Source organism: Pan troglodytes, chromosome 5, assembly GCF_028858775.2.
Source record: "Pan troglodytes isolate AG18354 chromosome 5, NHGRI_mPanTro3-v2.0_pri, whole genome shotgun sequence".
In the NCBI taxonomy this organism is placed as follows: Eukaryota; Metazoa; Chordata; class Mammalia; order Primates; family Hominidae; genus Pan; species Pan troglodytes.
The window spans coordinates 30,411,769-30,439,389 of NC_072403.2; the positions used below are offsets into that span (position 1 = coordinate 30,411,769).

Consider the following 27,621-nt stretch of genomic DNA (forward strand, 5'->3'; position numbering starts at 1 on the left):
ATTGCTTAAACCTGGGAGGTGGAGGTTGTAGTGAGCCAAGATTATGCTACTGCACTCCAGCCTGGGTGACACAGGGAGACTCTGTCTCAAAAAAAAGAAAAAAGTAAAAACAACAATAACAACAACAAAAACAACAACAGCTATGGACAGTCGAGAGCACCACTGAGATGCCTCCGGTGCAAAGCCTCCTCAGTGTTTCTATTTTACATGGAGACACTATGGGAATAGTCTATTTGCCCTCTTTGGCTCTCTACCTAGAAACTGTGGGTCACCTTCTGTATTTTCAGTGAATCTATGCACATCACTTGCCAACACACCTTTAAGAGTAACAGACTGTTAGAAAATGTTGGTGAAATGATATGGAATAAGGAAAAAGGATATAAACCCCTATGCAGGATAAGTTGTCGTAGACACACACAGCAGCCATGGTCTCACCCATTCCCCCTCAGGCACTACCTTTGTCGCTCAGGATGGGGCCAGAATAAAACGCAGCCACAATTCCCTTCTGCTTTCCTCCACCTGGTGCAAAAGGGGAGCCGATGACCAGATCGGGCTCACTGTCTCCATTCACATCTGCAGCCAAGAGAGTCCAGCCCAAGTTACAGTAGATGTCCTTAAGAAGAAACCAGGAAAGCACATTTTACCCAGCCCTGGTGGCAGTTAGGATACAGTGAGTTCTAGGTTTCTGCACCTGGCTAAAGTGGTAAACATACCTGGCAAGAAATGGTGATGTTAGGGGAAGAAGACATTCCTCCTTGTTTGGAACCAAAGTAGACATAGACGGCACCCTAGATAAGGACAAACAGCAGATAGACATGAGGCTCTGGTGGTGACCCAAGAACCTTAAATAACAGAAGATAAAAAGGACTGACTCTGGGTCCAGGTATGGTGGCTGATGTCTATAATCCCAGTGCTTTGGGAGGCCCAAGTGGGAACATTGCTTGAGGCCAGGAGTTCAAGAGCAGCCTCGAAAACACAGTGAGATCCTGTGTCCACGAAAAAAACTTTTAATTAAAGCGAGACCTTGTCAAATTATCACCACCCCCAATGATTGGGAGCTTAATGACAGACAGAAATCCATCCTGTGCATTGCTGCTGGGCTGAAAGGAATTTTTTTAAAGTCTGTCACTTCCATCAGACTATGAGAGTCCACAATGCAGAAATGATGTCATTTATATCTTTGCCTCCCTGATGTCTTACTCAAGATCCTCCACACACAATTGTGCAGTGTGCTTGCAGAATGACTTACTCAACTCCTTGCCCACTTCAAGGACCAGCACAGTTTCAGGCTCTTCCATGAAGCCCCCGGGCCACAGCCTGTTGTACCCATGGCACATCTGAATGCCAACATACCACATCGGTACCACTTACCTGCCTGAGGATACACGCTGTGCTATTTTATTCTGTGTTACCAATCAGTTCCTCTTATAACTTGCCTGTCTCCATCCCCATTCATTCTACAAGCACTTCTTTTCCATCATAAGCCAGGTACTAGGTACACAATGACAAATAAGACCAATCTCTTTCCTCCTGAAAGGCTGGCACACAGGTCATTATGACACCCAGGGAAGAAGGGGATATAACAGGTACAAGCACAGGATGCTAAGTGGGGACAAGGAAGTATCAGCCTCGCCAGGAGTTAGGTAATAGTTTCTGCAAGAAGTGACATGTCACTCCTAAAGAAAGACAGGGGAGAAAAAGCTTTTCAAGCAGAGGAGACTGTACGAGCAAAGGTTGCAAAGTGAGACAGCCTGATGAGTTCAGGACGTGACAGACTGCTGGCATGTCTAGAAATGGAGTGTGAGGAGAAAGGGGCAAGAGTTGAGTCTGCAGAGGGCAGCTGGCAAGGGAGGGCCCTCGACCTCCACAGTCACACATGGTGCCCGGATGCGTGGTCCCTGCTATGGTAGGAAGAATCTGTGGGAAGCAAGCAAGCCCTGTGGGCCAGGGTCCAGGATCTCTGCCTCAGTAAGAAAGGAGGCAACAGGCGGGGATCCACCATTTGAGGAGAGGCCCAGGGAAGTCACCTCGCTGTTGTGATAACCAGAAACTACAGATGAGCTGGGATTTCTGTCTCCCTTCACTGGCATTCAGCATGGTGGGGGACAAAAAAAAGGGCTAAGTACCTGGTGGAATTGGGAAACCATAGGGCCAAAATAAGGCCAGGGAGGCAGCAGCAGGTGCTACAAGGTAACTCAAGGTCACGGCAAGAACCCCATAGGGGCCTGAGATTATCTGCTCACAAATGCTCTGTCTCACACACTGGCTGTCTGCTTTGCTCCAGGGGCTCATCCCAGCGTTGGCCTCCCTGAGAGTCCCCTCCCTGCCACCCCATTCTCCTCCAACCCTACCCAGCAGCAGCCTTACTTTGTAGGTGAGCTGCTCGGAGCCCACCGAGGGAGCTCCCACGGCCAGGTCAGGCACGCCGTCCACGTTAAAGTCCAACACAGCCAAGGCCGAGCCAAACCGACCTGAGGGCTGAAGAGGCACAAGTTTACTTGCCCTGGGCTGAGCCACGGCCTCGGAAAGAGCACTCCTGACCCCCAGGGAGTAGAGAGGCCTGGGACAACCCCCGCCCCCTGCCACCCAAAAGCCGAAGGTGCAGCAAGCTGTAACATATCTGCAACACATCAGTTAGGTAGCTCTGCCCTAAGTATATTTTCAGCATGTCTGTCTGCCTTGAGGGGAAGCAGAGATGCCAGAAAGTAGAGGGTCAGTTCTTATGAGTTCTAGATTTGTAGAAAATAGCCTCGTGTATGTTCTGACCCACATTAAGCACAAAACTTATCTTCGAAAGTATCTAAAATAGGCCGGGCACGGTGGCTCACGCCTGTAATCCCAGCACTTTGGGAGGCCTGAACCTGAGGTCAGGAGTTCAAAACCAGCCTGGCCAACATAGTGAAACCCCATCTGTACTAAAACTACAAGAATTAGCTGGGTGTGGTGACATGCCTGTAATCCCAGCTACTCTGGAGACTGAGGCAGGAGAATCCCTTGAATCTGGGAGGCAGAGGTTGCAGTAAGCCAAGATCATGCCACTGCACTCCAGCCTAGGCAACACAGCGAGACTCCATCTCAAAAAAACAAACAAACAAAAAAGAAAGTATCTAAAATAATAATCATATAACATCAGCAACAATAGCTAACATTTGTTGAATACTCAGGATGTTCTAGAGCCATGCTGACCAAGGTGGTAGCCCCTAGCCAAATAGGGCTGTTACATTTAAATTTAAAGTAATTAACATTAAATAGAATCAAAAATTCAGTTTCTACCCTGGGGCAGTGGCTTATGCCTGTAATCCCAGCACTTTGGGAGGCCGAGGCGAGCAGATCACCTGAGGAGTTTGAGACCAGCCTGGCCAACATGGCCAAACCTCATGTCTACTAAAAATACAAAAATTAGCCAGGTGTGGTGGTGGGCACCTGTAATTCCAGCTACTCAGGAGGCTGAGGCAGGAGAATCGCTTGAACCTGGGAGGCAGAGGTTGCAGTGAGCTGAGATTATGCCACTGCACTCCAGCCTGGGCAACAAAAGTGAAACTCCATCTCAAAACAAACACACAAACAGAACAAATAAATAATAAAAATTCAGTTTTTCAGTTGCAATAGCCACATTGCAAATGTTCAAAGCCTGTGTTTTATGTCTCCCGCACTGGACAGCACAGCTACGGAACATTCCTATCAGTGCAGAAAGTCCTGTAGGACGGTGTAGATATTGTTCTAAGCACTTTAAATGGATTAAGGTAGGAACTGTTAGCATCCTCACTTTAACAGTATACAGATGGAAAACTCAATCTCTTCAGACTTTTTTTTTCCAAAGTGGACTTTCTAGATCTTTCTTATCCTACCGTCTGGAATCAGCCTAAACCTGAAAGTAATTCACTGGGTTTTCCAATTCTTTCTCTTTTTTTTGTTTTTGTTTTTTGTTTTTGAGATGGTTTCGCTCTTGTTGCCCAGGCTAGAGTGCAATAGTGTGATCTTGGCTCACCGCAACCTCCGCCTCCTGGGTTCAAGCGATTCTCCTGCCTCAGCCTCCCGAGTAGCTGGGATTACAGGCATATGCCACCACATCTGGCTAATTTTGTATTTTTAGTAGAGACGGGGTTTCACCACGTTGATCAGGCTGGTCTCGATCTCTTGACCTCAGGATCTGCCCGCCTTGGCCTCCCAAAGTGCTGGGATTATAGGCATGAGCCACCGCGCCCGGCCAGGTTCTCCAATTCTTTCACAACTTACATAACAATGAATGGCCTTTCACACAGTGGTGCTTGCCACATAACACACATGCTGAAGGACCCACGTCCATTATTTATTAGGTAATCTCTCCACACCCGTGTGCAGTGGCATCTATAAGCGCTGCCCCTTTCTGTAAGGCAGAAACTTGATAAACAAGATAAGGTTGCTTGGGGACACAAAACACGCTAGGGCAGGGTGGGAACCAATAACTCAGGGCTCTGCCAGCTGAGGACTGGTTCATTTTATCACTATCAGCTGCACCATCCGGCCCTCCTATGGGCCAGCCAGTCATTCCGAGAGGAGCACAGAATTTTAAAGCAGGCAAGGCCTTGAGTTACCTATCATAAACCTTCATTGTATCAATGAGGACACAGAGATGCTCACTGCAGTCGGGGCCTGAGGGCAGGATTTCCATCCTTCGTCCATGCCTTTATCTTGCCATCTTTGAAATGATCAAAGGTCACTAGGGGAGGAGGGCATGGAGCCACTTCCTTTCTCACTCAAGTGGTCTTTGAGAGAGTTTAGCAGCCACAGGAAGCAGCTGCCTCTCTTATTCCCTGTCTATATGTGCCCAAAGGTTTACACTTTACACAACAGTCTGTCGGGGAAAGGCTTTGTAGAGAAGTAAGAAGCAACAAAATTAGATAAATTTATTTTGGAAATTTTTCATGTGGTGTCAGAAGGCCCTGAAAAATGCTGTCCCTCTGGGACTGTGACCTTACACACTGACCAGTCACCTTATTTGTACATGTTGGATTCAGAGCTCCTTTCATCAGAGCCTAAACTAGATCATAAATCATTGTACTTCTTATTTTTGAAAGCATGTTCATGGCTGGACGTGGTGGCTCACACCTACAATCCCAGCACTTTGGGAGGCTGAGGCGGACGGACCACCTGAGGTCAAGAGTTCAAGACCAGCCTTACCAATATGGTGAAACCCCGTCTCTACTAAAAATACAAAAATTAGCCGGGCATGGCAGTGCATGCCTGTAGTCCTAGCTACTTGTGACCTTGAGATGGGAGAATAACTTAAACCCAGAAGGCAGAGGTTGCAGTGAGCCAAGATCATGCCACTGCACTCCAGTCTGGGCAACAGTGAGAGTGTATCTCAAAAAAAAAAAAAAAAAAAAAAAGCAGCACGTTCAGGTGTGCCATCTTATTTTCTCTTCACAGGATTCACTTCACAGCGAAAGGGTAAGTGGCTTGCCCGGAACAAGAACCACGACGATCTGACTGGAAGTCTAGGGTTCTCCCCCTAGCACTTGACACTCAGAGAATGCAGTGCCAGGCCAGTATCACCAAAAGCCCCACACTCATTGGTGACTAGTAGCAGAGCTCTGTCTACCCCACCCCCCCACGCTCCTCCTTATTGCTGTTACAAAAACTAAAGCCTCTGATGTTAGAAAAACTTTCCAGGACCCTAGCGCTCTCGGGAGGAATTAATGCTTGGACTCCACGAGGAACGTTTGTAGTCACTGCGGGTTTTTTCAGGTGATGAATAACCACTTAGGACAAAAGAAGGAAATCTAAAGAAAGCCTGGCATTTAGTTAATAGTGATGTACAGTGTTGTTTTTATTCTTAACTTTTGACAAGTATACCATAATTATGTAAGATGTTAACATAGGGGAAAATGAGTAAACAGTACATGGGAACTCTTTGTACTGTCTTTATACCTTTTCTGTGAATCTAAAATTCTGGACGGGTGCAGTGGCTCACGCCTGTAATCCCAGCACTTTGGGAGGCCAAGGTGGGTGGATCACCTAAGGTCAGGAGTTTGAGACCAGACTGGCCAACATGGCAAAACTGCATCTCTACTAAAAATAAAAAAATTAGCCGGGCCTGGTGGTGTGCACCTGTAGTACCAGCTACTCGGGAGGCTGAGGCAGGAGAATTGCTTGAACCCGAGAGGCAGAGGTTGCAGTGAGCAGAGATTGCACCACTGCACTCCAGCCTGGGTGACAGAGCAAGAGACTCCATCTCAAATAAATAAATTAATTAATTAAAATAAAATACTTACAAAGTTTTATAAATACATACATTTCGTGTGTGTGTGTGTGTGTGTGTATAAAGAGGTTTTATATTATCAATTATATTATCAAGAAATCACATCCCAACTGGCCACTCAAAGCAGTTCTCAATAGCATGTGTGTTTTTGGAAGGTATTAGACTAATGATAGAATAAAATAAATGATGTAAACATGCTTCTAAAACTAAAAAGTGCTTCACAAATGTACACCACCAGCTGTTTGTTACTGTAATTATTCTTGTTATTAGTTACTCATCCTGGAGAATCTGCCACAAAATGCAAGAGTAGCTACTAACCACTAGAAGAGAAAGGATGAGATGGTGTCTCACCTGGAAGCCTTCAAGGATCCTGTGGGCCTCCTTGTCCAGGTCCAGGTCAACAGGTGGCAGGCCCAGGTCATTGCCGTAGATGAGGTACACGCGCCCGATGTGGATGTGGCCAGGGCGGCTGTAGCCTGGTGCGCCCACCACGAAGTCACCGTGCCCATCCTGGTTGAGGTCAGCTGAGGTCATTGCCCTTAGGGAAGTGAAGGGACCCACCATGGTATGCACTGAGCACTAGGGTTAAAGCTGTCGCCTGCTTCTTTCCTTTCTAGAGCCCAGTCCATTAACTTTCTCTCACTGACTTTTCCACCCTGCGTGACTGTTGTGAATATTCACTTCTCAGGTTGTATTGTTAGTGTGATTCAGTCTCATTCTTCAAGGGGAAAAATAAAATAAAAATGGACAAATCAAGGCCTCTAAGCATTTCTGGACTACATAACCTGAGAGGATGAAAAGTATACTCATGAAGCTTCTTGTCTTATACACAAAACCAGGGCTTGCCTGAGAGTAGAGAGGAAATTCATGTCCAGCCAAGCCCCTCTAGCCAATGGCGCAGGCCACTTTCTGATCTGCTCAATTCGTTTCAAGGTGTTATCTGATCAAAGACGAGCTTGTGTGAAATAGACTATGTTTCTACCATAGCCACAAAGGCACCTGGCAGTGGGCCAAATCAAGTGTCCAACATATTTAGTAGAGGCTCCTAGATGAGATTCCAAGAGCCACCAGTTACAGAGCTGGATAAACCGAGTCAAAGGTTCAAGTGTCACTACTGGGGCTGGAAAGACCAAAAGTCATTTGTTTATTCTAGTGCTTATCATCACATAAAGAACAAATGGCAGGCCGAGCATGGTGGCTCACGCCTGTAATCCCAGCACTTTGGGAGGCCAAGGCAGGTGGATCACCTGAGATCAGGAGTTCGATACCAGCCTGGCCAAGACGGTGAAACGCTGTCTCTACTAAAAATACAAAAATTAGCTGGGTATGGTGGCAGGCGCCTGTAATCCCAGCTGCTTTGGAGGCTGAGACAGGAGAATCACTTGAACCCAGGAGGCAGAGAACCCAGTGAGCCGAAATCAGAACAAACGGCAGAACAAAGGAAAAAGTCAAGAGCAGTTGTTTAAGGCTGTGATACCTGGTGGGAGAGACAGACACTCCAGTGGACCCATTGCTGTTCTCTGCACTTTGGAGGCTCAATGCTGGCCAGTAATGGCCCTAGGGATGCCCCTGTGGCTGGCTGTGCTTATGTAGCTGCCAGCCCAGCAGGAGGCCTTTTGGATCTTTCAGGGAGGTAGCCATACACACAAGTGAACGACTAGTAAAGACAGCATTCACCTCCCCATCTCCTGCACTAGAGCTGAATGCACAGAAGCCCTGAAAGGAAGGACTGTCAGGAAATTGTGCCAAGGAAATGCAATGCCCTTTGGAATTAAGGAGTATGATTTTTTTAAAAAGCCTTCATCCAAATTTCCAGAAAATAGTCACTTTTATATACTTGGGGTTAGTTTTGTATGTTGTTGTTGTTTTGTTTTATTTTTTATTTATTTTGGGGGCTTAGTTTTGGTTGAATTTTAAAATCAGAGGAATTCCTAACATTCTCTTTATAAAACTGTCATGGTATACCAGCTTTTACCATATGAAGTTACAATATTTAAATCACTATAACAGCTATCTGCTTATATCCTTCTGATGTGACTAGATTACAAAAGAAATCTGTAAGAATTTATCTCCAAGAACATCAGAGCTTTACAAAAATTCCATGAAACAATCCTTTATTGTTGTGATTATTTACTAAACCGAAAGTTCCTTGTATTTAAACATATTTGACCAAGTGTAAGGAGATCATTTCATTGTTACAATAACTTAACCATTAAATTAATGCTTTTGGCCAGGTGCAGTGGCTCATGCTTGTAATCCCAGCACTTTGGGGGGCTGAGGCAGGTGGATCGCTTGAGCCCAGGAGTTTGAGACCAGCCTGGGCAACATAGCAAGACCCCATCTCTAGTACAGAAAAAAAATTTTTTTTAATCAAATAAATTAATGCTTTTGTTGATGATGAATTCATTGACAAGCAAGGTGCTAACAAGCACCATTTAAAACAGTTGCAGAGGGCTGGGCACAGTGGCTCACACCTGCAATCCCAGGACTTTGGGAGGCCAAGGCAGGAAGATCACTTGAGCCCAGAAGTTCGAGATCAGCCTGGTCAACATGGTGAAACCTTGTCTCTACTAAAAATATAAAAATTAGCCAGGCATGGTGGCGCGCACCTGTAACCCCAGCTACTGGGAAGCTGAGGCAGAGAATCACTTGAACCTGGGAGGCAGAGGTTGCAGTGAGCCAAGATCAAGCCACTGTACTCCAGCCTGGGTGACAAGTGAGACTCTGTCTCAAAAATAAAATAAAATAAAATGAAATAAAAAACAGTTGCAGAATGACTGAATAAAATTAATACTGAAGAAAACATTCACAAGTTAGATAAACTTATACATACCAGCCAAGCCTCGCATAAGGAAATGACAAGAAGTAAGATGCTAAGGGGCTGGAGACGTGCTTTTGTGACAACTGAGAGCCACCTATGAACATTGTCCTTATGTTCCTTTCCAAAGCCTTGTAGATAAAGGACATGGAATCCTGAAATAAAAGAATCATTATAGACAGTAAAGACACGTAGCATAATCAACAAAGCTACTGTTTCCTGTCCAGAGTATTGGACTTGTTTAAAGGAAATGAGTTTTTAGAAGTGCTAAACAATAAAATAAAACATTAGGTCCTATCAGCAAGTAAGATCACTTAGGACAGGCAATTAGGATAGTGAAATCATACCCCCAACTTATGCTGAGGGATGGTAGAGTTACAGCCCAAGAGGTTGGGACCAGCATGGGTAGAAAGAGTTATCACTCTGTCGCCAGGCTGGAGTGCAGTGGCACGATCTCAACTCACTGCAACCTCCGCCCCCTGGGTTCAAGCAGTTCTCCTGCCTCAGCCTCCCTAGTAGCTGGGATTACAGGTGCTCGCCACCACACCCAGCTAATTTTTGTATTTTAGTAGAGATGGGGTCTCACCATGTTGGCCAGGCTGGTCTCGAATTCCTGACCTTAAGCAATCCACCTGCCTCGGCTCCCCCAAAGTGCTGGGATTACAGGCGTGAGCCACCATGCCCAGTGGACTAAAATTTTTTAAAAGACAAGTCTGTCCATGTGCAGTGGCTCACACCTGTAATCCTAGCACTTCAGGAGCCTGAGACAGGAGGATCACTTGAGCCCAGGAGTTTGAGACCAGCCTGGGCAACATGGAGAAACCCCACCTCAACAAAAAATACAAAAAATTAGCCGAGTGTGGTGGAGCGTGACTGTAATCCCTGCTACTTGGGAGGCTGAAATGGGAGGATCACCTGCACCCAGGAGGTTGAGGCTGCAGTGAGCTGAGATCTCACCGTTGCACTCCAGCCTGAGCAACAGAATGAGACTCTGTCTCAACAACAACAAAAAGAACAAGTCCTTTCAATCCAGAACTTTAATTGTATTTGTATATGTGTATATATATTAACAAACAAACTGGAACAACAGGATGCCAAAGATATCCTCCAGACCGGCCAGGCGCGGTGGCTCACGCCTATAATCCTAGCACTTTGGGAGGTCAAGGTGGGCGGATCACAAGGTCAGGAGTTCGAGACCAGCCTGGCCAATACAGTGAAACCCCGTCTCTACTAAAAATTAGCTGGGAGTGGTGGCGGGCACCTGTAGTCCCAGCTACTTGGGAGGCTGAGGCAGGAAAATCACTTGAACCTGGGAGATGGAGGTTGCAGTGAGCTGAGATCGTGCCGCTGCACGCTAGCCTGGGTGACAGAGCAAGACTCCATCTCAAAAAAAAAAAAAAGATATACTCCAAACCACACCCAAGTTGAGACGCAGCTGTATTTGCCGCCAGGCAGGCACGAGAGGTCACATGCAGAGTGCTAGGAGCTGTAAGCCACAGAATTTGGGGACAACAAGCCCCTCAGCTTGGGATGCTGAATCGTTCTTAATGTGGTTACTGCAGAGACAAAAAACACAAACTAGAGTGGCCCTGAACAAGCTGGCCAGATACTAGATCCATCCAAGTTAAGGGGACACAACTCTAAATCTGCCCAAGGGTGACATGAGACCAAACAAGACTTCCTAGGTCTGCTCCAAAGCAGAGCACAGTTGGCTCAGAGCATGAAAGCAGCCCAGATGGCTCAGGCTCTGCAAAAGCACAGGGTCTGAGGATCTTTCAGGCACGAGTATGCCTTCTGCTTTGCCCATTCTAATCTCACTGGCAGGCCATGCATAGATTGCTTCATCCTAAAGCCTAGCTCTGACTTGCTCATTCATCCAGGAAGCAATTAATCAGCTCCTACTATATGCCAGGTACCACAACAGACACTGGGAACATAAAGTCCCTCCTTAGACAATTCATTTTTTTGCAAAGGAGAAAATCCAAATATGGCAAGACAAAATGACATGTGCTTTGATAGAGGTTCCCCTCCCCGGTCCGGGACCAGCTACATAATTTAAGGAGGCCAGGGCAAAATTAAAACATGCAGCCTTTTGTTAAAAAAATTGTTAAAGCCGGGTGCGGTGGCTCACGCCTGTAATCCCAGCACTTTGGGAGGCCCAGGTGGGCGGATTACCTAAAGTCAGGAGTTCAAGACCAGCCTGGCCAACATGGTGAAACCCCGTCTCTACTGAAAATACAAAAAGTAGCTGGGCATGGTGGCGGGTGCCTGTAATCCCAGCTACTCAGGAGGCTGAGGCAGGGTATTGCTTGAACCCGGGAGGCAGAGGTTACAGTGAGCTGAGGTGGTACCACTGCACTCTAGCTCAAGTGACAGAGCAAGACTCTATCTCAAAAAAAAAAAAATTGTTAAGAATTTTAAGGCAGTGACAGCAGTGCATTAAACCTAAACTAGGCCCTTCCGCAATTCCCAGAGACCCCATTCACAAAGTTGTCTAAACCCTTCTGACATTAAGAGCCCACTACAATCCAATGCCTACTTAGCTTCCTAAGCCTCTCACAGTAACTCATATTCCTTGTCCTGTGCTCCAGGCAAATACGACTACTCAGATTTCCCAACACCTGAAACTTTCCCAACCCACTAACAGAAATGTACTCTCACTGATGAAATACTATCTACTGTCCAAGACCTAACTTGAATGTCCCCTCCTCCAGGAAGCCTTCTCTGTCTGATAGCCTCCAAGGTGAAGCTTTTCTCCCTGCTATTTTTTTTGTTTTGTTTTTTGAGACAGGGTGTCACTCTAGCACCCAGGCTGGAGTGCAGTGGTGCAACCTCAGCTCACTGCAACCTCTGCCTTCAAGGAACAAGCAGTCCTCCCACCTCAGCCTCCCGAATAGCTGGGACTACAAGTGCACACTACCATGCCCAGCTGATTTTTTGTTATTTTTTTGTAGAGACAGGGTCTCATTATGTTACCCAGGCTAGTCTCAAACTCCCGAGCTCAAGCAATCCACCTGCCTCGGCCACTTAAAGTGCTGGGATTACAGGCGTGAGCCACCACGCCCATTCTCCCTACTATCTAATGATGCACTTACCGCACCATGGTATGTGTTGCAGTCTACTCACATAATGGTTATTTTTGTATTTGTCACTCCTTTCAGACTGAAATTTTTTAAGGGTCAGAGTTCATTTGTCTTTCATTTTATATCCCCCAGTAGAGTGTCTTCACTTAACAGCTAACTTCATTGATTAATTTCATACACAATGGGGCTATGCACAGTGAGCCTTCAACATTGTGAATGCCTTTGGGACTAAGTCCAAAGAAGGATTGGCCTGGGTGCCCAGGGTCATCTTGACTTGACAGAGACCACTGAGGTGCAGACTCAGGGCATCTCCAGAACAAACCACATATGGATGCCAAGAGTATTTGCCGGCCTGGCACATGCTTAGGCCCAGGCTGGAGTGCACTGGCATGATCATGGCTCACTGCAGCCTTGAACTCCTGGGCTCAAGCAATCCTCCTGCCTTAGCCTCCCAAGTAGCTGTGACAACAGGCACAGCCATCACACCCAGCTAATTTATTTATTTTTTATAGAGACAAGGTCTTGCTATGTTGCCCAGACAGGTCTCAAACTCCTGGACTCAAGGGATCCTCTCAACTCAGCCTCCCAGCCACCACATCCCACCACAGGTAAATTTCAATGGACAAATAAATACCCAGGGACTCAGCGAAACAAGGTATCTCAAGAAGCAGCATTCCTCTTTCTCGACTTAGAGCAGAAAATTCTTACCGGGGTCCAGGAATTTACACTAAAGAACACTCCTCTTTCAGTATAGTTTATATTCCTGTCAACACTTTCAGTTAGGGATGTAGTCAAATTTCTGTGAAAATCATTTTTTTGCATTTTCGAGCTGTTGAAGAGAAAGAGGAATAAACTGGTTACGACTGAGAAAACAACCCCCGTAAAACTGAGTTGAAGAATATAGTCATGTTAATCACAGGTTAAAAGACCACAAAATTTTAACATCAGAAGGCTGAAGGAGCAACACAGAAAGTTTTAGAAAAACCTTCATTTCACAAAATCTTTTAGTAAACACATTTCTAAGGCTTAAAAGCCTATCCTTATAAAACATATTTCCTATAATATCAGAGTTCTATGGTAGGAGTAAAAGGCTTCAATTCTTTCCAGATTATGAAAAAATTTAGCAACAGGTATCAGCTGGTGGGGAAACTGGTATGCAAGCATACTGATTTTTTTTTTTTTTTTTTTTTTGAGACGGAGTCTTGCTCTGTCACCTAGGCTGGAGTGCAGTGGCACGATCTCGGCTCATTGCAACCTTCGCCTCCTGGGTTCAAGCAATTCTCCTGTCTCAGCCTCCTGAGTAGCCTGGAACTACAGGCATGCACCACCACACCCAGCTAATTTTTTTGTATTTTTAGTAGAGATGGAGTTTCACTATGTTGGCCAGGCTGGGCTCGAACTCCTGAGCTCAGGTGATCCACCTGCCTCGGTCTCCCAAAGTGCTGGAATTACAGGCGTGAGCCATCACGCCCGGCCAGCATACTGATTTATCTTCAAAGACATGCTAAAATTAATTATACAATAAAAATACATTTTCACATTCAAAGATGTCAACCAGCCAAAAAGCAGATGACTCAGGGAGCCAGAGAGGCTTCAGAAATGACTGAAGTAGGGAGTGGACAACAGCCGTAAGTGACGGGGCCCTGGGCATGACACCAACTAGTGTCAGGGTTCTGGCAACCCCAAGAAAGATTGCAAGCCTAATCAAAAGGTGCTCAATGTGATTAAACAACAACAAAGTATGCTGAAGGAATGGTTTGCTAGGAATAAAAAAAAAAAGAAAAAAAAAAGTTGAATATTGTTGTATTCAAATACAACAATAAGGACTTCACTGAACACTTTCTGTGTAATTTTCATTCTTCCAAAGTGCTAAGATCATTCCTCTCAGTACCTTTATCATTGCAATACTCTATTTTTGAGTATCTCACTCTTGATCATCCTTAAATATCTCGGTTAAGCCATCACTTCTTCAAGGAGAGCTCTTTTGTGCCCAGGGCCAGGATGCTCTGTTGCAAATCCCCAGAGCACCCTGCATTTTTAATTCCTGACACTTAAATATCTGTTAAGTCATCATTTCTTCAAGGAGAACCCTCCTGTGCCCAAGCCAGGACGCTTGCAAATCCCCAGAGCACCTTGCATTTTTTCTTCCTAACACTTAACAATGTCCACAATTACTTGTTTAGTGCCCATCTACCTGCCAGGCCATATACCTGAGAGCAGGAACTGTTTCTGTCTTGTTCACAATGATATCTCTAGTGCCTGAACCAGTTCCTGGCACCTACTGATTAATAAATGATATTTTATTATTTGTGTTATTTTGTTCTATTAATAAATATACACATATTTGTAATATTAATAACTTATTAAATGAATGCATAAATGACTGTTGGTTGGTACCTGACTCCAGCAGAAAATATCATTTCTTAAAATACAAACCAGGCCTCTGGCCCTTAACACTGAGGGCTTCTCCCGATACTGTCTCATCAATAAATAAATTTTCATGTAAAATCTGGGTGAAGTTTATGAGTAAGACAATAATATTGATAGTTACAATAATACTAACTACATTTCTTCTTTCTCTGAGACAGGATCTCACTCTGTTGCCTAGACTGGAGTGTACTGGCCTGATCTCAGCTCACTGCAGCCTCGAACTCCTAGGCTCAAGCAATCCTCCCGCCTCAGCCTCCCAAGTAGCTGGGACTACAGGCACACACCACCATACCTGGCTAATTTTGTTCATTTTTTGTAGATATAGGGGTCTCACTGTGTTGCTGAGGCTGGTCCTGAACTCCTGGACTTAAGGGATCCTCCTGCCTCAGCCTCCCAGAGTGCTAGGATTACACGTATGAACCACTGTGCCCAGCTACTAACTACCATTTAATGAGCAACCCAACATGTGCTAATTGCTTTACATCCACCACTGCATGTCATCCACACCATAATTCTGAAAGTGTTGATGTGCTTTTTCCATTTTGCAAAAGGAGGAAGCTATAGCTCCAAAAATCAAGCAGCTTGCTCAAAAATCACACAGCTGCAAGTGACAAATCTGGAATTTGAACCTACAGCTGTCTCTCAACAGATCCCGTGTTCTCAACCTCTATAGGGCATCTCCTCCAGGTGAGATGTACTTTTTCTATGAACAATTTTGGAATCCACTTACTCCTGGGTGTGGTTTTGCTGGCCGCCACATGCAATGAACAGAGGGTTCTCAGGCAGGTTGCAGTCACTGAGGAAACAGTCAAATGAGTTAGGCATTTGTCTACTTCTTCACAAGCATGAATTTTACCGAGAATCGGTAGTGCGCTTCAATCATCTCCCAAAGGCTTAAAGTGCTCATTACCTAGCCATACAGGACCAATTAAGAGCCCATGTTCTCCCAGAGAGGGTGGGTAGGCTGACGGTTGTCACTATCATGGTAATCCAGGAAGGCTCATGCTGCCAGTCACCCCAGACTCAGCCTTCCTCTTCCCTCCCCGCTCCACCTGCTGAGCTGTTCCATGCTAACACGAAACGTCTCAGAATTTGAGAGTGTTATCAAAACTGGTTACCAATTATGTCACCTTCTGCCCAATTATACACATTTATGCCTATATGTGTCTGAATTTCTCAATTTCATTTCTTTAAAAAAAATTCCATAATTTCAATAATTAAATAGCTAATGAAGGATCCCCTTTTACAAGTGAAAAAGCCTCTGAGAACGTAAGAGATAAACTCTTCCCAATAGAGGCTTTCCCCCAACACTGAACAGAAGCACTGAGGAAGCAGGTATTAATATAAGAAGAGTATTCTGGAATGAAGACTATCTTAAGATTTGTATGGAGGTCACTGAGGGAGGCTGGGGTAATACAAAAGTAATGTGGAGTGTAGGGGTGAAGAAAATTAGTTGCTGAAAAAGGAATTCCAAAAAGGAGGTGGGAAAAAGCTGAAGGCAAACTTTTCCTACCAAAACATTTCTCTGGCCAGGTTTGAGCTGAGGAAAAGGTTCTCTCTTTGGACCTTTTCTTCTCCACCACAGGACACAAAAGGCAGCCTTACAGCATTAGCACTATACTTTCAAATAGAGTTTGAGGTGAGTAGAGTTCTCGGCAATGTAACTACCACTACTTCATTGCTTTTTTAAGGAAAATATACCAAATAACATAAGTGAGCTTTGGAAGATAACCTGTCTTAGTAAGCTGGGAAATGCCTGTTACTATGAACATATTTATGTTTTCCTTTCTGTTATGAATTTTTTTGTGTTGTCTCTTTTTGGAGACTTCTCTGAATTTCCCATACATTTTCATAAATTCTGATGAATCTTTCTTTGTATATGTATGCAAAGAAGCAATCAACTCATGGAATTTTATACCTTGGTAAATTGGGACAGCGATCAAGAGACAAGAAATATGTTCTTTCTCAATTATCTTTTCCTAACGAAAGAATAAGGTCCAGCTATACATCTTTCCTTAGCTTTTTGGAGAACCAAACCAAAAATGAACACCAAAAAATGTTTTCCAGTTTGGATTATATAAAACAAGTAAGTGCAGGTCAATCACTCAAACATGCCCATATGTTATGAGTCCTTCCAATACAAACTTTGCTTCCTTCTAATAATAATAGTAACCAATACTTAGTAAGTGCTTACTCTATGCTAAACCCTTTACATGACTGATCTAATTTACTCCTCACAAAAATCCTATGGTAAAAATAGTATTGCTGTCCCAATTTTATAGGTGAGGAAATAAGATTTTGGAAGGTTTAGCAACTTGTTCCAGATAACTCAGTAGTGAGTGGCAGATCTCTTAAATTCTGTACAACCACGGCAGTATGCACCTAAAAACCCACGTCCACGGGAGAGCTTGGGGATTTTAGTTGAGGTTTATTTCACTATTAAAAGTGGCATCCATATGAGATTGCTAACCCTGCCAAATTGTTACTCACTGAGTGTTAAAAACAAGTTTATTATGTACCAAGCTAAGGTCGAATTTGTCATCAAAGGGAATTTTGTTTCAAATCAACACAATATATAATTATGGTTAACACTGTTTGGGTACTAGCAAATGCTTATAAGGGTAAAGGAACATCACCCAGTATAATATTCTGGATCTACATTCTGTAGGCCATTCCAACTTATAAACAGCCAACTCTGCTATGATCCTGACCTGGAACAGTCTCCCAGGCACAGGTCCCGCCCAGAGAACCATCTTTCCCACTGCTGGTGTTACAGCCTAAGCTTCCCGCTCTGCCCTTTCCCCGATTCGGGGGCTGCCCTGTGCTTCCTAGCCACACCCACATCTCAACCCAGTTCAGGTCAGTAGTGGGGAGAGGCTGCATGTCCAACAGCATGATCAGAAATGGGTTCTCTGGGCCAGGCGTGGTGGCTCACGCCTGTAATCTCAGCACTTTGGGAGACAGAGGTGGGTGGATCACTTGAGGTCAGGAGATCGAGACCAGCCTGGCCAACCAACATGGCAAAACTCTGTCTCTACAAAAAATACAAAAATTAGCCAGGTGTAGTGGTGAGTACCTGTAGTCATAACTACTCGGGAAGCTGAGGCAGGAGAACTGCTTGAACCCAGGAGGTGGAGGTTGCAGTGAGCCGAGATCGCACCACTGCACTCTAGCCTGGGCAACAGAGCAAGACTCTGTCTCAAAAAAAAAAGGAAAGAAAAGAAAAAAAAAGAAATGGGTTTTCCGGCCACGCATGGTGGCTCATGCCTGTTATCCCAGCACTTTGGGAGTCTGAGGCGGGTGGATCACTTGGATCTCAGGAGGTGGAGACCAGCCTGGGCAACATGGTAAAACCCCGTCTTTACCAAAAATACAAACAATTAGCCTGGTGCGGTGGTGTGAGCCTGTGGTCCCAGGTACTCGAGGCTGAGGCACAAGAATCACTTGAGCCCAGCAGGTGGAGGTTGTAGTGAGCTGAGATGATGCCACTGCACTCCAGCCTGGGTGACAGAACAAGACCCCATCTCAAAAACAAAAAACAAAAACATATGTGCTCTTAAAAAAAAAAAGAAAAAGAAAGAAATGGGTTATCAGAAGAGCCTTGGCTCCCTCTGATCTAGGGGTAGTGTAAGACTCTGTCAGAGTCTAATGATCTACTACAGCTAGAAGTGGGGACAATCACAGTCTACCTTATCTATATTTCAGCTGAGTTTCTGATTAATTCTTGTCCTGAGCATGCTTAGGAGAAGAAAAGAAACTGGAGGTTCAGCAGCTGTCCCATCTGGGCTAGATGTCAAATTTCAACAGAATGTTTTACAAATGCATTTATTTCTCATTTTACGTTGGAGTGTGTGTTGGGGCATGTAGCTATAACTCTATTTGCTTCTGTTTTTTTAGTATTAGGTGAGGCATCCTTTGACACCCTCAAACCCTGAGAGTGTAGTCAGGGTGGAGAGGTGTGTCACCACAGCAAGAACACAGCCACTCTGGGACCTGTGGAGACCTGGCACTCCAGCCCCCAGCATGGGTTTTCCCAAAAGAAACAGATGGAGGCTGGGTGCAGTGGCTCATGCCTGTGATCCCAGCACTTTGGGAGACCAAGGCAGGTGGATCACTTGAGGCCAGGAGTTTCAGGCCAGCCTGGCCAATATGGCGAAACCCCATCTCTACTAAAAATACAAAAAAATTAGCCAGGAATGGTGGTGCACACCTGTAGTCCCAGCTGATTGGGAGGCTGAGGCACGAGACTCCCTTGAACCCAGGAGGCAGAGGTTGCAGTGAAGCCGAGATCGTGCCACTGTACTCCAGCCTGAGCAACAGAGCAAGACTCTGTCTCAAAATAAAAAGAAAGAAACAAATGGAGCACCACCTGTGGAGGCTGATTCCTGCCTGGCTGAGCCATTTCTCACAGACCCCAAATATTGCAATAACTGTCTCTCTATTTCTAAAACACGAGCAGCATCAACCAAGCCAACTGGATGGGAACCAGTCGAGTTTATAAGATCACCGAGTTTCCATTCTTTCCCTCTTTGAATAGGTTAGAAAAGCACTTCATGAGATTGTTTTGTTTTGTTTTTATGTGATCAGTTGAAAAACCTGAGAGTTATGTTGGGGAATGGGGTAAAAAGGCAGGGAGTGATTGGTAATAGAAATGCAATATGAATTCACCTGGTCCCATTCTCCAACATGAAGCTTGTTAGATGGTAAATATTAGTGGACCAAAATGCCATATCATCCAGTCCTCCAAGAAAATACTCTTGGAATTGTTCCACCAAAAACGGGGACTTTGTAGAGTAAGTGGGATATAACTATGGCAGAGAGAAAGAAAAAATAAAATGAATATGGTACTATTCCTGGTATCTTTATAATCCTTTAAGATTTGGAAGAATGACGCCTTTACCTTGGAAACAGCTAGCATCTCACCATACCTGCAAAATAAACAATAATTTTGGCTGTGAGTTGCAGTTTGTAACAGAGAAATGAAGCAAATAATGAAGAAAAAGTTCCATCCACCCTTTTCCACCGTCATGCAACTGCCTTTGAATAAGCAGAATCCATAAATCCAAAATCCAGTCTCAGGAAACAAAAACATAAAAACTGTGCAAAGGAAGTCACAACAAAATCAGTTGCAAATTGTCCTCTGAGTTACGCTTACATTTCTAAGAACTGGATATGTGAACAATCAACGATTACATTTTCAGTGATGACTTTTCGACCATACAGTTTTTCATAAATTCCCAGTAGATCTTTGACTGGCACATACCTGAAAAATGCAGAATAAAGTAAGAGTTGTTTTGATTCTGAAGCTGAAAATAGTAACAGCAGCAGCAGCAGCTACCAGTTATTCCGTGATTATTTTGTGCCAGGCACTATGTAAAAGTCTTTACATGCACTAGTTATTTAATCCTAGCAATGACCTCAGGTGGTTAGTACTATCATATTCCCGTTTTACATAAGAAGAAATGATTAAGGCACAGAAAAGTTAAATAATTGGCCCAATGATGCAGAGCAAACAACTGGTAACTTAATCAAATATTTATGTAGGTATACTCAGATTGGAAACTAACTATAACGTACAAAAAGAGTGGTTAATTTTGTGAATTCAGAGTTCAAGAAGTAATTTAAAGTATTTTCATTGTTTCAAGTTGAATTGAAAAGAATTATTTTAAAAACACTATTATAAAAATGTCTCCTCACCCTGACATCTTAATTTCAGAGTATATAAAGTATACAAAAAAGTATACCAAAGTATAAAAGTATTGTAAAGGAAAATAAATCTCAGAACCCCAAAATCACTAAACTAAAGGGAAAAGTCAAGCTGGGAACCGTGTAGGGCAAACCTGCCTCCCAGTCTATTTCTGTGTGGTTTCTGTGTGGTTGTTTTTGTTTTCTGTTTTTTGGTTTTCTTTTGGAGACGGAGCTTCACTCTTGTTGCCCAGGCTGGAGTGCAATGGTGCAATCTCCGTTCACCGCAACCTCCGCCTCCCGGGTTCAAGCAATTCTCCTGCCTCAGCCTCCCGAGTAGCTGGGATTACAGGCGTGTGCCACCACGCCCAGCTAATTTTATATTTTTGGTAGACATGGGGTTTCTCCATGTTGGTCAGGCTGGTCTCGAACTCCCAACCTCAGGTGATCCACCTGCCTCGGCCTCCCAAAGTGCTCGGATTACAGGCGTGAGCCACCACACCCGGCCCTCCCAATCTATTTCTAAGTGAGATTGCTACAAAGCTTAAAAGCTACATACCTCCCTCACAATTTGCCCACAAGGAAATTCATGTGGGCAAAGGACAGATAGAACTCAAATATCATCCCTCTGCTCACCTGAGACAAATGTATATCTGATTGCTTCCTTTGCCTAATTGTTTCACTAAACCAGATTACAGCATAAGTGACACTATTACTGTAAATTGCATATTCAGTGAAAGGCTAATTGGAAATTCGGAAGGATGTCTCGTATCTACCTATGACCTGGAAGCCTCCTCCTCGCTTCGAGTTGTCCTGTCTTTCTGGACTGAACCAATGGACATTTTACTTATTTTTTTATTTTTATTTTTTTTTGAGATGGAGTCTCACTCTGTCACCCAGGCTGGAGTGCAGTGGTGCGATCTCGGTTCACCGCAACCTCCGCCTTCCAAGTTCAAGCAATTCTCCTGCCTCAGCCTCCCAAGCAGCTGAGACTACAGGCGTGCGCCACCATGCCTGGCCAAAACAACTGACCTGTAAGGGGACTGAACCCGCGACCCTGGTGTCATTAGCACCACAACTGAGCTAACTGGCCAATAGCCATTTCGCATTTATTGATTGATGTCCCAAGTCTCCCTAAAATGTACAGATAACCAAGATGTGCCCCAACAGCCTTGGGCACATGTTGTCATCCGGACCTCCTGAGGCTGTATCATGGGTGTGTCCTTAATCTTGGCAAAACAAACTTCCTAAATTGATTGAGACTTGTCTCAGATACTTCTTGGTTTACAGTATAAAGCAATGAAAAGAATTCTAAATCAGGCTTTTGGTTCACAAATATTAGTTATTTCCGTTGCAAAGAGCAGCATTTAAAAACCAGATTTATACTCAGTCATCTTTTAATGTAAAAATCCTCAGAATAAACAAGATAAAAAATCGCAACCAATAAAATCTAACTTTAGTAGGTTTCTTTTAGTAGGTAAAAGAAAGAAACAATTGAGAGACTCATTTTTTATTTTATAAGAGCACTGGAATGGCATTCCCAATAAAAATAGCTTAAAAGGTCAGACAAAATAACAAAAAATATTTTTTTAAATGAATCACCAAGCTAGCAGGACAGCAGAAATTTTTCAAAGGCCAAAAACAACTAGAAACAAAAAAACCCTGGGAGGTAAGCAAATGGGACAACCAGCTTTTGCCCTGAGAACGTGTGCCACACCCTACACGTTAGGTTTGGAACCTGGACGGTTTGTTTTGTTTGTTTTTTTGAGATGGAGTTGGAGTCTCACCCTGTCGCCCAAGCTGGAGCGCAGTGGCATGATCTCGGCAGTTCTTAACTTGAGCCTACTTATTCTAGCACCATGGAATATCACCAAACATGACCAGTATAACTCCAGTCACATCTGATAAAGGAGACTTTAACGCAGCAACTATTATTAGAGATAAAGAGGGATTTTGCCTCACGATAAAAAGCTCAATTCACAAGATATCCTTTTGAAATTGAATGTACCTAACAATATATCTTCAAAATCTATATAGCAAAGCAAACTTTGGCAGAACTACAAGAAATTGAAAAATCTACCCTCATGTGGGAGATTTTTGAAACTAATTTCTCTCTTAATAATCAGATAAACCTGATAAAAAGTAAAGAAATAAATAGTGATGTTATCTTACTTATAACTTACAAATCTTTTTATTTGAATGGTAAATTTTTTTTTCTTTTTTTCTTTTTTGAGACAGAGTTTTGCTCTTGTCTCTCAGGCTGAAGTGCAATGGCATGAGCTCAGCTCACTGAAACCTCCGCCTCCCAGGTTCAAGTGATTCTCCTGCCTCAGCCTCCCAAGTTGCTGGGATTACAGGCACGTGCCATCGTACCAGGCTAATTTTTGTATTTTTAGTAGAGACAGGGTTTAACCATGTTGGCCAGGCTGATCTCGAACTCCTGACCTCAGGTGATTCACCTGCCTCACTCTCCCAAAGTGCTGGGATTACAGGCATGAGCCACCGTGCCTGGCCTCAATATTTCAAAATTGTTAATTTTCCAATTCATTTCTAGATTCAATAAACACTTAATCAAAATTCCAGCAAAGTTTTTCTTGCAACATGACAACTTGAGCCTAAATCTTATTTGAAAGAACAAAGGCAAAGAATAGGCAAGGTACTTTTGAAGAAAAAGAAGGACTAGTTATAAGATCTGCCCTAACAGAGCCCAAGACTTATTATAAAGCTACAGCAATTAAAATAATCAGTATTGTTCAGGGACCAAAAGGACATATCAGAAAGCCCAGAAACTGACCCATACATATACATAACATTTTAATTTATAACCCAAAGGGGGTGCAGTGGCTCACACCTATAATCCCAACACTTGGGAGGCCAAGGTGGGCGGATCACTTGAGCCCAGGAGTTCGAGACCAGCCTGGGCAACATGGCAAGACCTCATCTCTTACAAAACATTAAAAAATTAGCCAGGTGGAGGCTGAGGTGGGAGGATCATTTGGGCCTGGAAGTTGGAGTTTGCAGTGACCCAAGATCACACATCACTGCACTCCAGCCCGAGCCACAGAGTTAGACTGGCTCAAAAAAAAAGAAAGAAAAAGAAAACCAAAACAGAGAAGGTATTGTACATCAGCAAGGAAAGGGGAGACTATTGATAAATCATTCTGGGACAATCCATTATCTCCAGAGGAAAAAATAAAGTTAGATTTACATCTCAGAACATACAAAACATTAACTCCAGTTAAATCAAAGACATAAAGCTAAGATATAAAACTATAAAAGCTTTAGAAGTCTATGTAAGAGAATAACCATTTGCCCTCAAGGTAGAAAGGTTTTCTTTCTTTTTATTTAAGAGACAGGGTCTCACTCTGTTGCCCAGGCTGTAGTGCAGAGGCGCGATCATAGCTCACTGAAGCCTCAAACTCCTGTGCTCAAGTGATCCTCCCACCTCAGCCTCCCGAGTAGCTGGGACTACAGATGCTGTGCCACCACACCTAGCTAAGAACGGATTTCTTAAATAAGACATCAGAAGTACAGATTACAAAGGAAAAACTGATCTATTCAACTACATGAATATTAACAAATCCTGTTTGTCAAGATACACAATAAAATAAGTGAAAGGACATACCACAAACTGTGAAAGACATTTGTAATAACTAAGTGACAAACTGACAAGACAGTAGAAGCCAGAATATATAAATACTCACAAATAAATAAAAAGGATAAACAACCCAACAGAAAAATAGACTGAAAACTGGAAAAAGTTTTCACTTAAAATCAAACACAAACGATCCATAAAATAGAAGAAAAGTGTGACCTCATTAGCAATCTGGGAAATTCAAACTGCAACCTCAATGAGATACCATTACACACAAACAGGCTGGAAATTTTAACAGTTGGACAATACCAAGTATTGGAGAATGCAGAAGAAGCAGAATGATTATACAAAGCTAATGGGAGCATAAGTTAAGATGATCATTTTGAAAAAGTAAACTATGACTCAGCAACTCCACTCCATTCAAAATTGAGTGGAATTCAATTTCTCAAAGAATCTAGACTATGCTAATATGCAATTTTACTTTTCAAAATTTACCAGTGCAGAAGACTTCTAATTATATTGTCAGTTATATTTTCTAAGAAAAAAAGTCAAGGCTCTAAATGCCACTTAGATACCACATATTTAGATGTACATTGCTCTTACCAGCGTCGTGCAAGGTAATTAAAATTAAATTCAAACTGGCTCAACACATCTCCTCCTAGGGTATGAGAAAAATATTGACATTCGGTGGATTAGTGACAAACATAGCATGCATCTTTCAACATGAGGTCTGACAAGTCAGATTATTAGTTTTTCACATTATTACATGTTTTTGTTCATTGTTTTAGGTAAAGGCATGCCTTTTTTTTTTTTTTTTTTTTTTTTTTAGACGGAGTTTTGCTCTTATTGCCCAGGCTGGAGTGCAATGGCGTGATCTCGGCTCACTGAAACCTCCGCCTCCTGGGTTCAAGCAATTCTCCTGCCTCAGCCTCCCTCGTAGCTGGGATTACAGGCATGCGCCACCACACCCAGCTAATTTTTGTATTTTTAGTAGAGGTGGGGTTCACCATGTTGGCCAGGCTGGTCTTGAACTCCTGACCTCAGGTGATCCACCTGCCTTGGTCTGCCAAAGTGCTGGGATTACAGGTGTGAGCCACCACGCCAGGCCGCCTTTTTTTTTTTTTTTAAAGAAAAAATTATCTTATAAAAATCTTAGTTAGTGAAACATATAAATTAAGAAAGAACTGGCCATATAACCAAAGGTGTTTTTTGTTTTACTTTAAGGAAATATCGACCATAAGGGTTTAATAAACACCATTCACCACCTAGTTTAAATATTTAAAAGTAATTTACTACTACAGGCAAAAGGTGGAGTTTACTAGTTTAAAGCTAAAGTATTAGGAAAGTAGGAGACACTAGCTAATGAATTTTAACCCAATGTATAAGTAAAGTTTTTCTAAAATTATGACATGTCAACAACAAAGTGTAGAATTTTTTAACAAAAAAATACATATAGACACAAGTTTTTAGAAATACATCTCTATGTTAAATGAGGTACATCTCTACTCTAAATGAACTGCAACATTAAATAGAAAATACATGCAACCAGCAAAATATCAAAGACACACATATTTAAAGCACAGTAGTGATGTCATTATAAGTGAACTATACCACGAGAAAATTTAGCAAATGTAAATAAACAGTACCAAAATCACCAGCCGAATGAGCCTCTGAATAGGAGCCGTGAAAATCAATCTAAGAAAGAAAGAGAACCATCTGGTGTGTATTACAAATTGTAGCCCCAACTCTTACTTCCACAGTCAAGCAAGTGGTGGGAGATGACAGCTAACTCAATGAACTGCTGAGGATGCATAATAGAGAGACTCAATTTTCACACTAACATTTTATTAGTAAAAAAATAATAATAATAAAAAGGCAGGGCACGGTAGCTCACGCCTGTAATCCCAACACTTTGGGAGGTTGAGGCGGGTGGATAACCTGAGGTCAGGAGTTCGAGTCCAGCCTGGCCAACATAGTGAAACCCCATCTCTACTAAAAATATAAAAAATTGGCCGGGCATGGTGGCGGGTTCTGGTAATCCCAGCTACTTGGGAGGCTGAGGCAGGAGAATCACTTGCACCCGGGAGGCGAGGTTGCAGTGAGCCGAGATTGCACCACTGCACTCCAACCTGGGCAACAAGAGTGAAACTCCATCTAAAAAACAAACAAACAAAAAAACAACAACAAAAAAACCACACACACACACACACACACACACATATGCGCAGCTGAGTTGGATACATATGTCTGGTAATAAAGCTACTACAGACAACTCTGTCTTATAGGATATATATAAAAATCTCTGAGTTGAAGTTGAAACTTCTAACAGAATGTAATTAACATAAATTAAGGACCAGGGGGCCTTCCAGAGGCTAAGTCATCAGGTAAGATCACAATTTTCAGTTTGAGGACATGGCATTTTCATATAGAAAGTTAAAAAGAAAGAGAAAAAGTCCAATAAAGTAGAAGTATTACTTTTAAATAGAACCAAGTGGCAGGTATTCATATCCTTCTTAAGATATACAGCTCGAATAAAGCATAAAATCAAATATTTTTGTGACTAAAACAAAACATCATATCTATGACTGTTTCCAGTACACACTAGCCACTCTGCTCTTGTGGAGGAATCTACCCAGTTGGCAAGAAGAATAAAAGGAATGAATTGGGCCGGGTGCGGTGGCTTATGCCTGTTATCCCAGCACTTTGGGAGACCAAGGCAGGCAGATCACGAGGTCAGGAGATCAAGACCACCCTGGCAAACATGGTGAGACCCCCGTCTCTACTAAAAATATAAAAATTAGCTAAGCGTGGTGGCACGTGCCTGTAAACCCAGCTACTCAGGAGGCTGAGGCAGGAGAATCACTTGAACCTGGGAGTTGGAGGTTGCAGTGAGCCAAGATCGCGCCTTTGCACCACTGCATTCCAGCCTGGCAACAGAGCGAGACTCCATCTCAAAAAAAAAAAAAAAAGGAACAAATTGGAAAAGATGGGCCTCTAACCAAACACTGCTTTGGGCAGAAGTCTGAATAACCTAACATTTTCCTTTCTTTTGAAACGGTCAGGTTTTGATCTTAGGTGTGACAGTATCACTCCCATAAAGTCGTTCCCCATAAAGGGATGTACTCACAGCTCCCATGGTCCTAAGGAATCCTTGTTCAATGCCCAGACTATGCCAGCTGACATCTGCCGCCATGTGAGAAGTAATTCCAAACAAGAAAGCTACCAGTTTCTCTGTGTCCTGCCAAACAAGCAAATTAGAGTCATGTGTGTTTGGGTGATTTTATAATAACAATCCTATTAAAAGTTTTAATAAATATAAATTCATTTATGTTACTGAGACCTAACAAAAAATTTCAGGCAAGTATATTGCAGTTTCTAGTTATTAAAAACCACATAAGAGGCCGGGTGCAGTGGCTCTTGCCTATAATCCCAGCTACTCAGGAGGCTGAGACACAAGAATTGCTTGAACCTGGGAGGCGGAGGTTGCAGTGAGCTGAATTGCGCCACTGCACTCCAGCCTGGGCAACAGAGCAAGACTCTGTCTCAAAAAAAAAAAAAAAACACACACAGGCCAGGCGCAGTGGCTCACGCCTGTAATCCCAGCACTTTGGGAGGCCTATGCAGGTGGATCACGAGGTCAGGAGATCAAGACCATCCTGGCTAACATGGTGAAACCCCGTCTCTACTAAAAATACAAAAAACAAAAACAAAAATTAGCCGGGCGTGGCGGTGGGCGCCTGTAGTCCCAGTTACTTGGGAGGCTGAGGCA

At 43.4% G+C, this 27,621-nt stretch overlaps 1 protein-coding gene across 2 annotated transcripts in view; it reads right to left on the minus strand.

Annotated features, from left to right (window-relative positions):
* Positions 1 to 27,621, minus strand: part of GPLD1 (glycosylphosphatidylinositol specific phospholipase D1) — a 76,768-nt gene that overhangs the window by 21,569 nt on the left and 27,578 nt on the right. The window contains exons 5-17 of one of the 2 annotated variants that reach the window (XM_016954990.4): positions 26,980 to 27,090; positions 25,499 to 25,547; positions 24,456 to 24,510; positions 19,728 to 19,835; positions 19,473 to 19,500; positions 19,241 to 19,380; positions 15,303 to 15,368; positions 12,851 to 12,971; positions 9,075 to 9,214; positions 6,593 to 6,779; positions 2,368 to 2,478; positions 714 to 788; positions 457 to 613 (exon numbers count right to left, since the gene is read on the minus strand). In XM_016954990.4, the coding sequence (XP_016810479.3) occupies positions 457 to 613; positions 714 to 788; positions 2,368 to 2,478; positions 6,593 to 6,779; positions 9,075 to 9,214; positions 12,851 to 12,971; positions 15,303 to 15,368; positions 19,241 to 19,380; positions 19,473 to 19,500; positions 19,728 to 19,835; positions 24,456 to 24,510; positions 25,499 to 25,547; positions 26,980 to 27,090 (1,348 nt within the window). The remainder of the gene's footprint in view (positions 1 to 456; positions 614 to 713; positions 789 to 2,367; positions 2,479 to 6,592; positions 6,780 to 9,074; positions 9,215 to 12,850; positions 12,972 to 15,302; positions 15,369 to 19,240; positions 19,381 to 19,472; positions 19,501 to 19,727; positions 19,836 to 24,455; positions 24,511 to 25,498; positions 25,548 to 26,979; positions 27,091 to 27,621) is intronic. The other variant, XM_063812143.1, reaches the window with a different exon arrangement.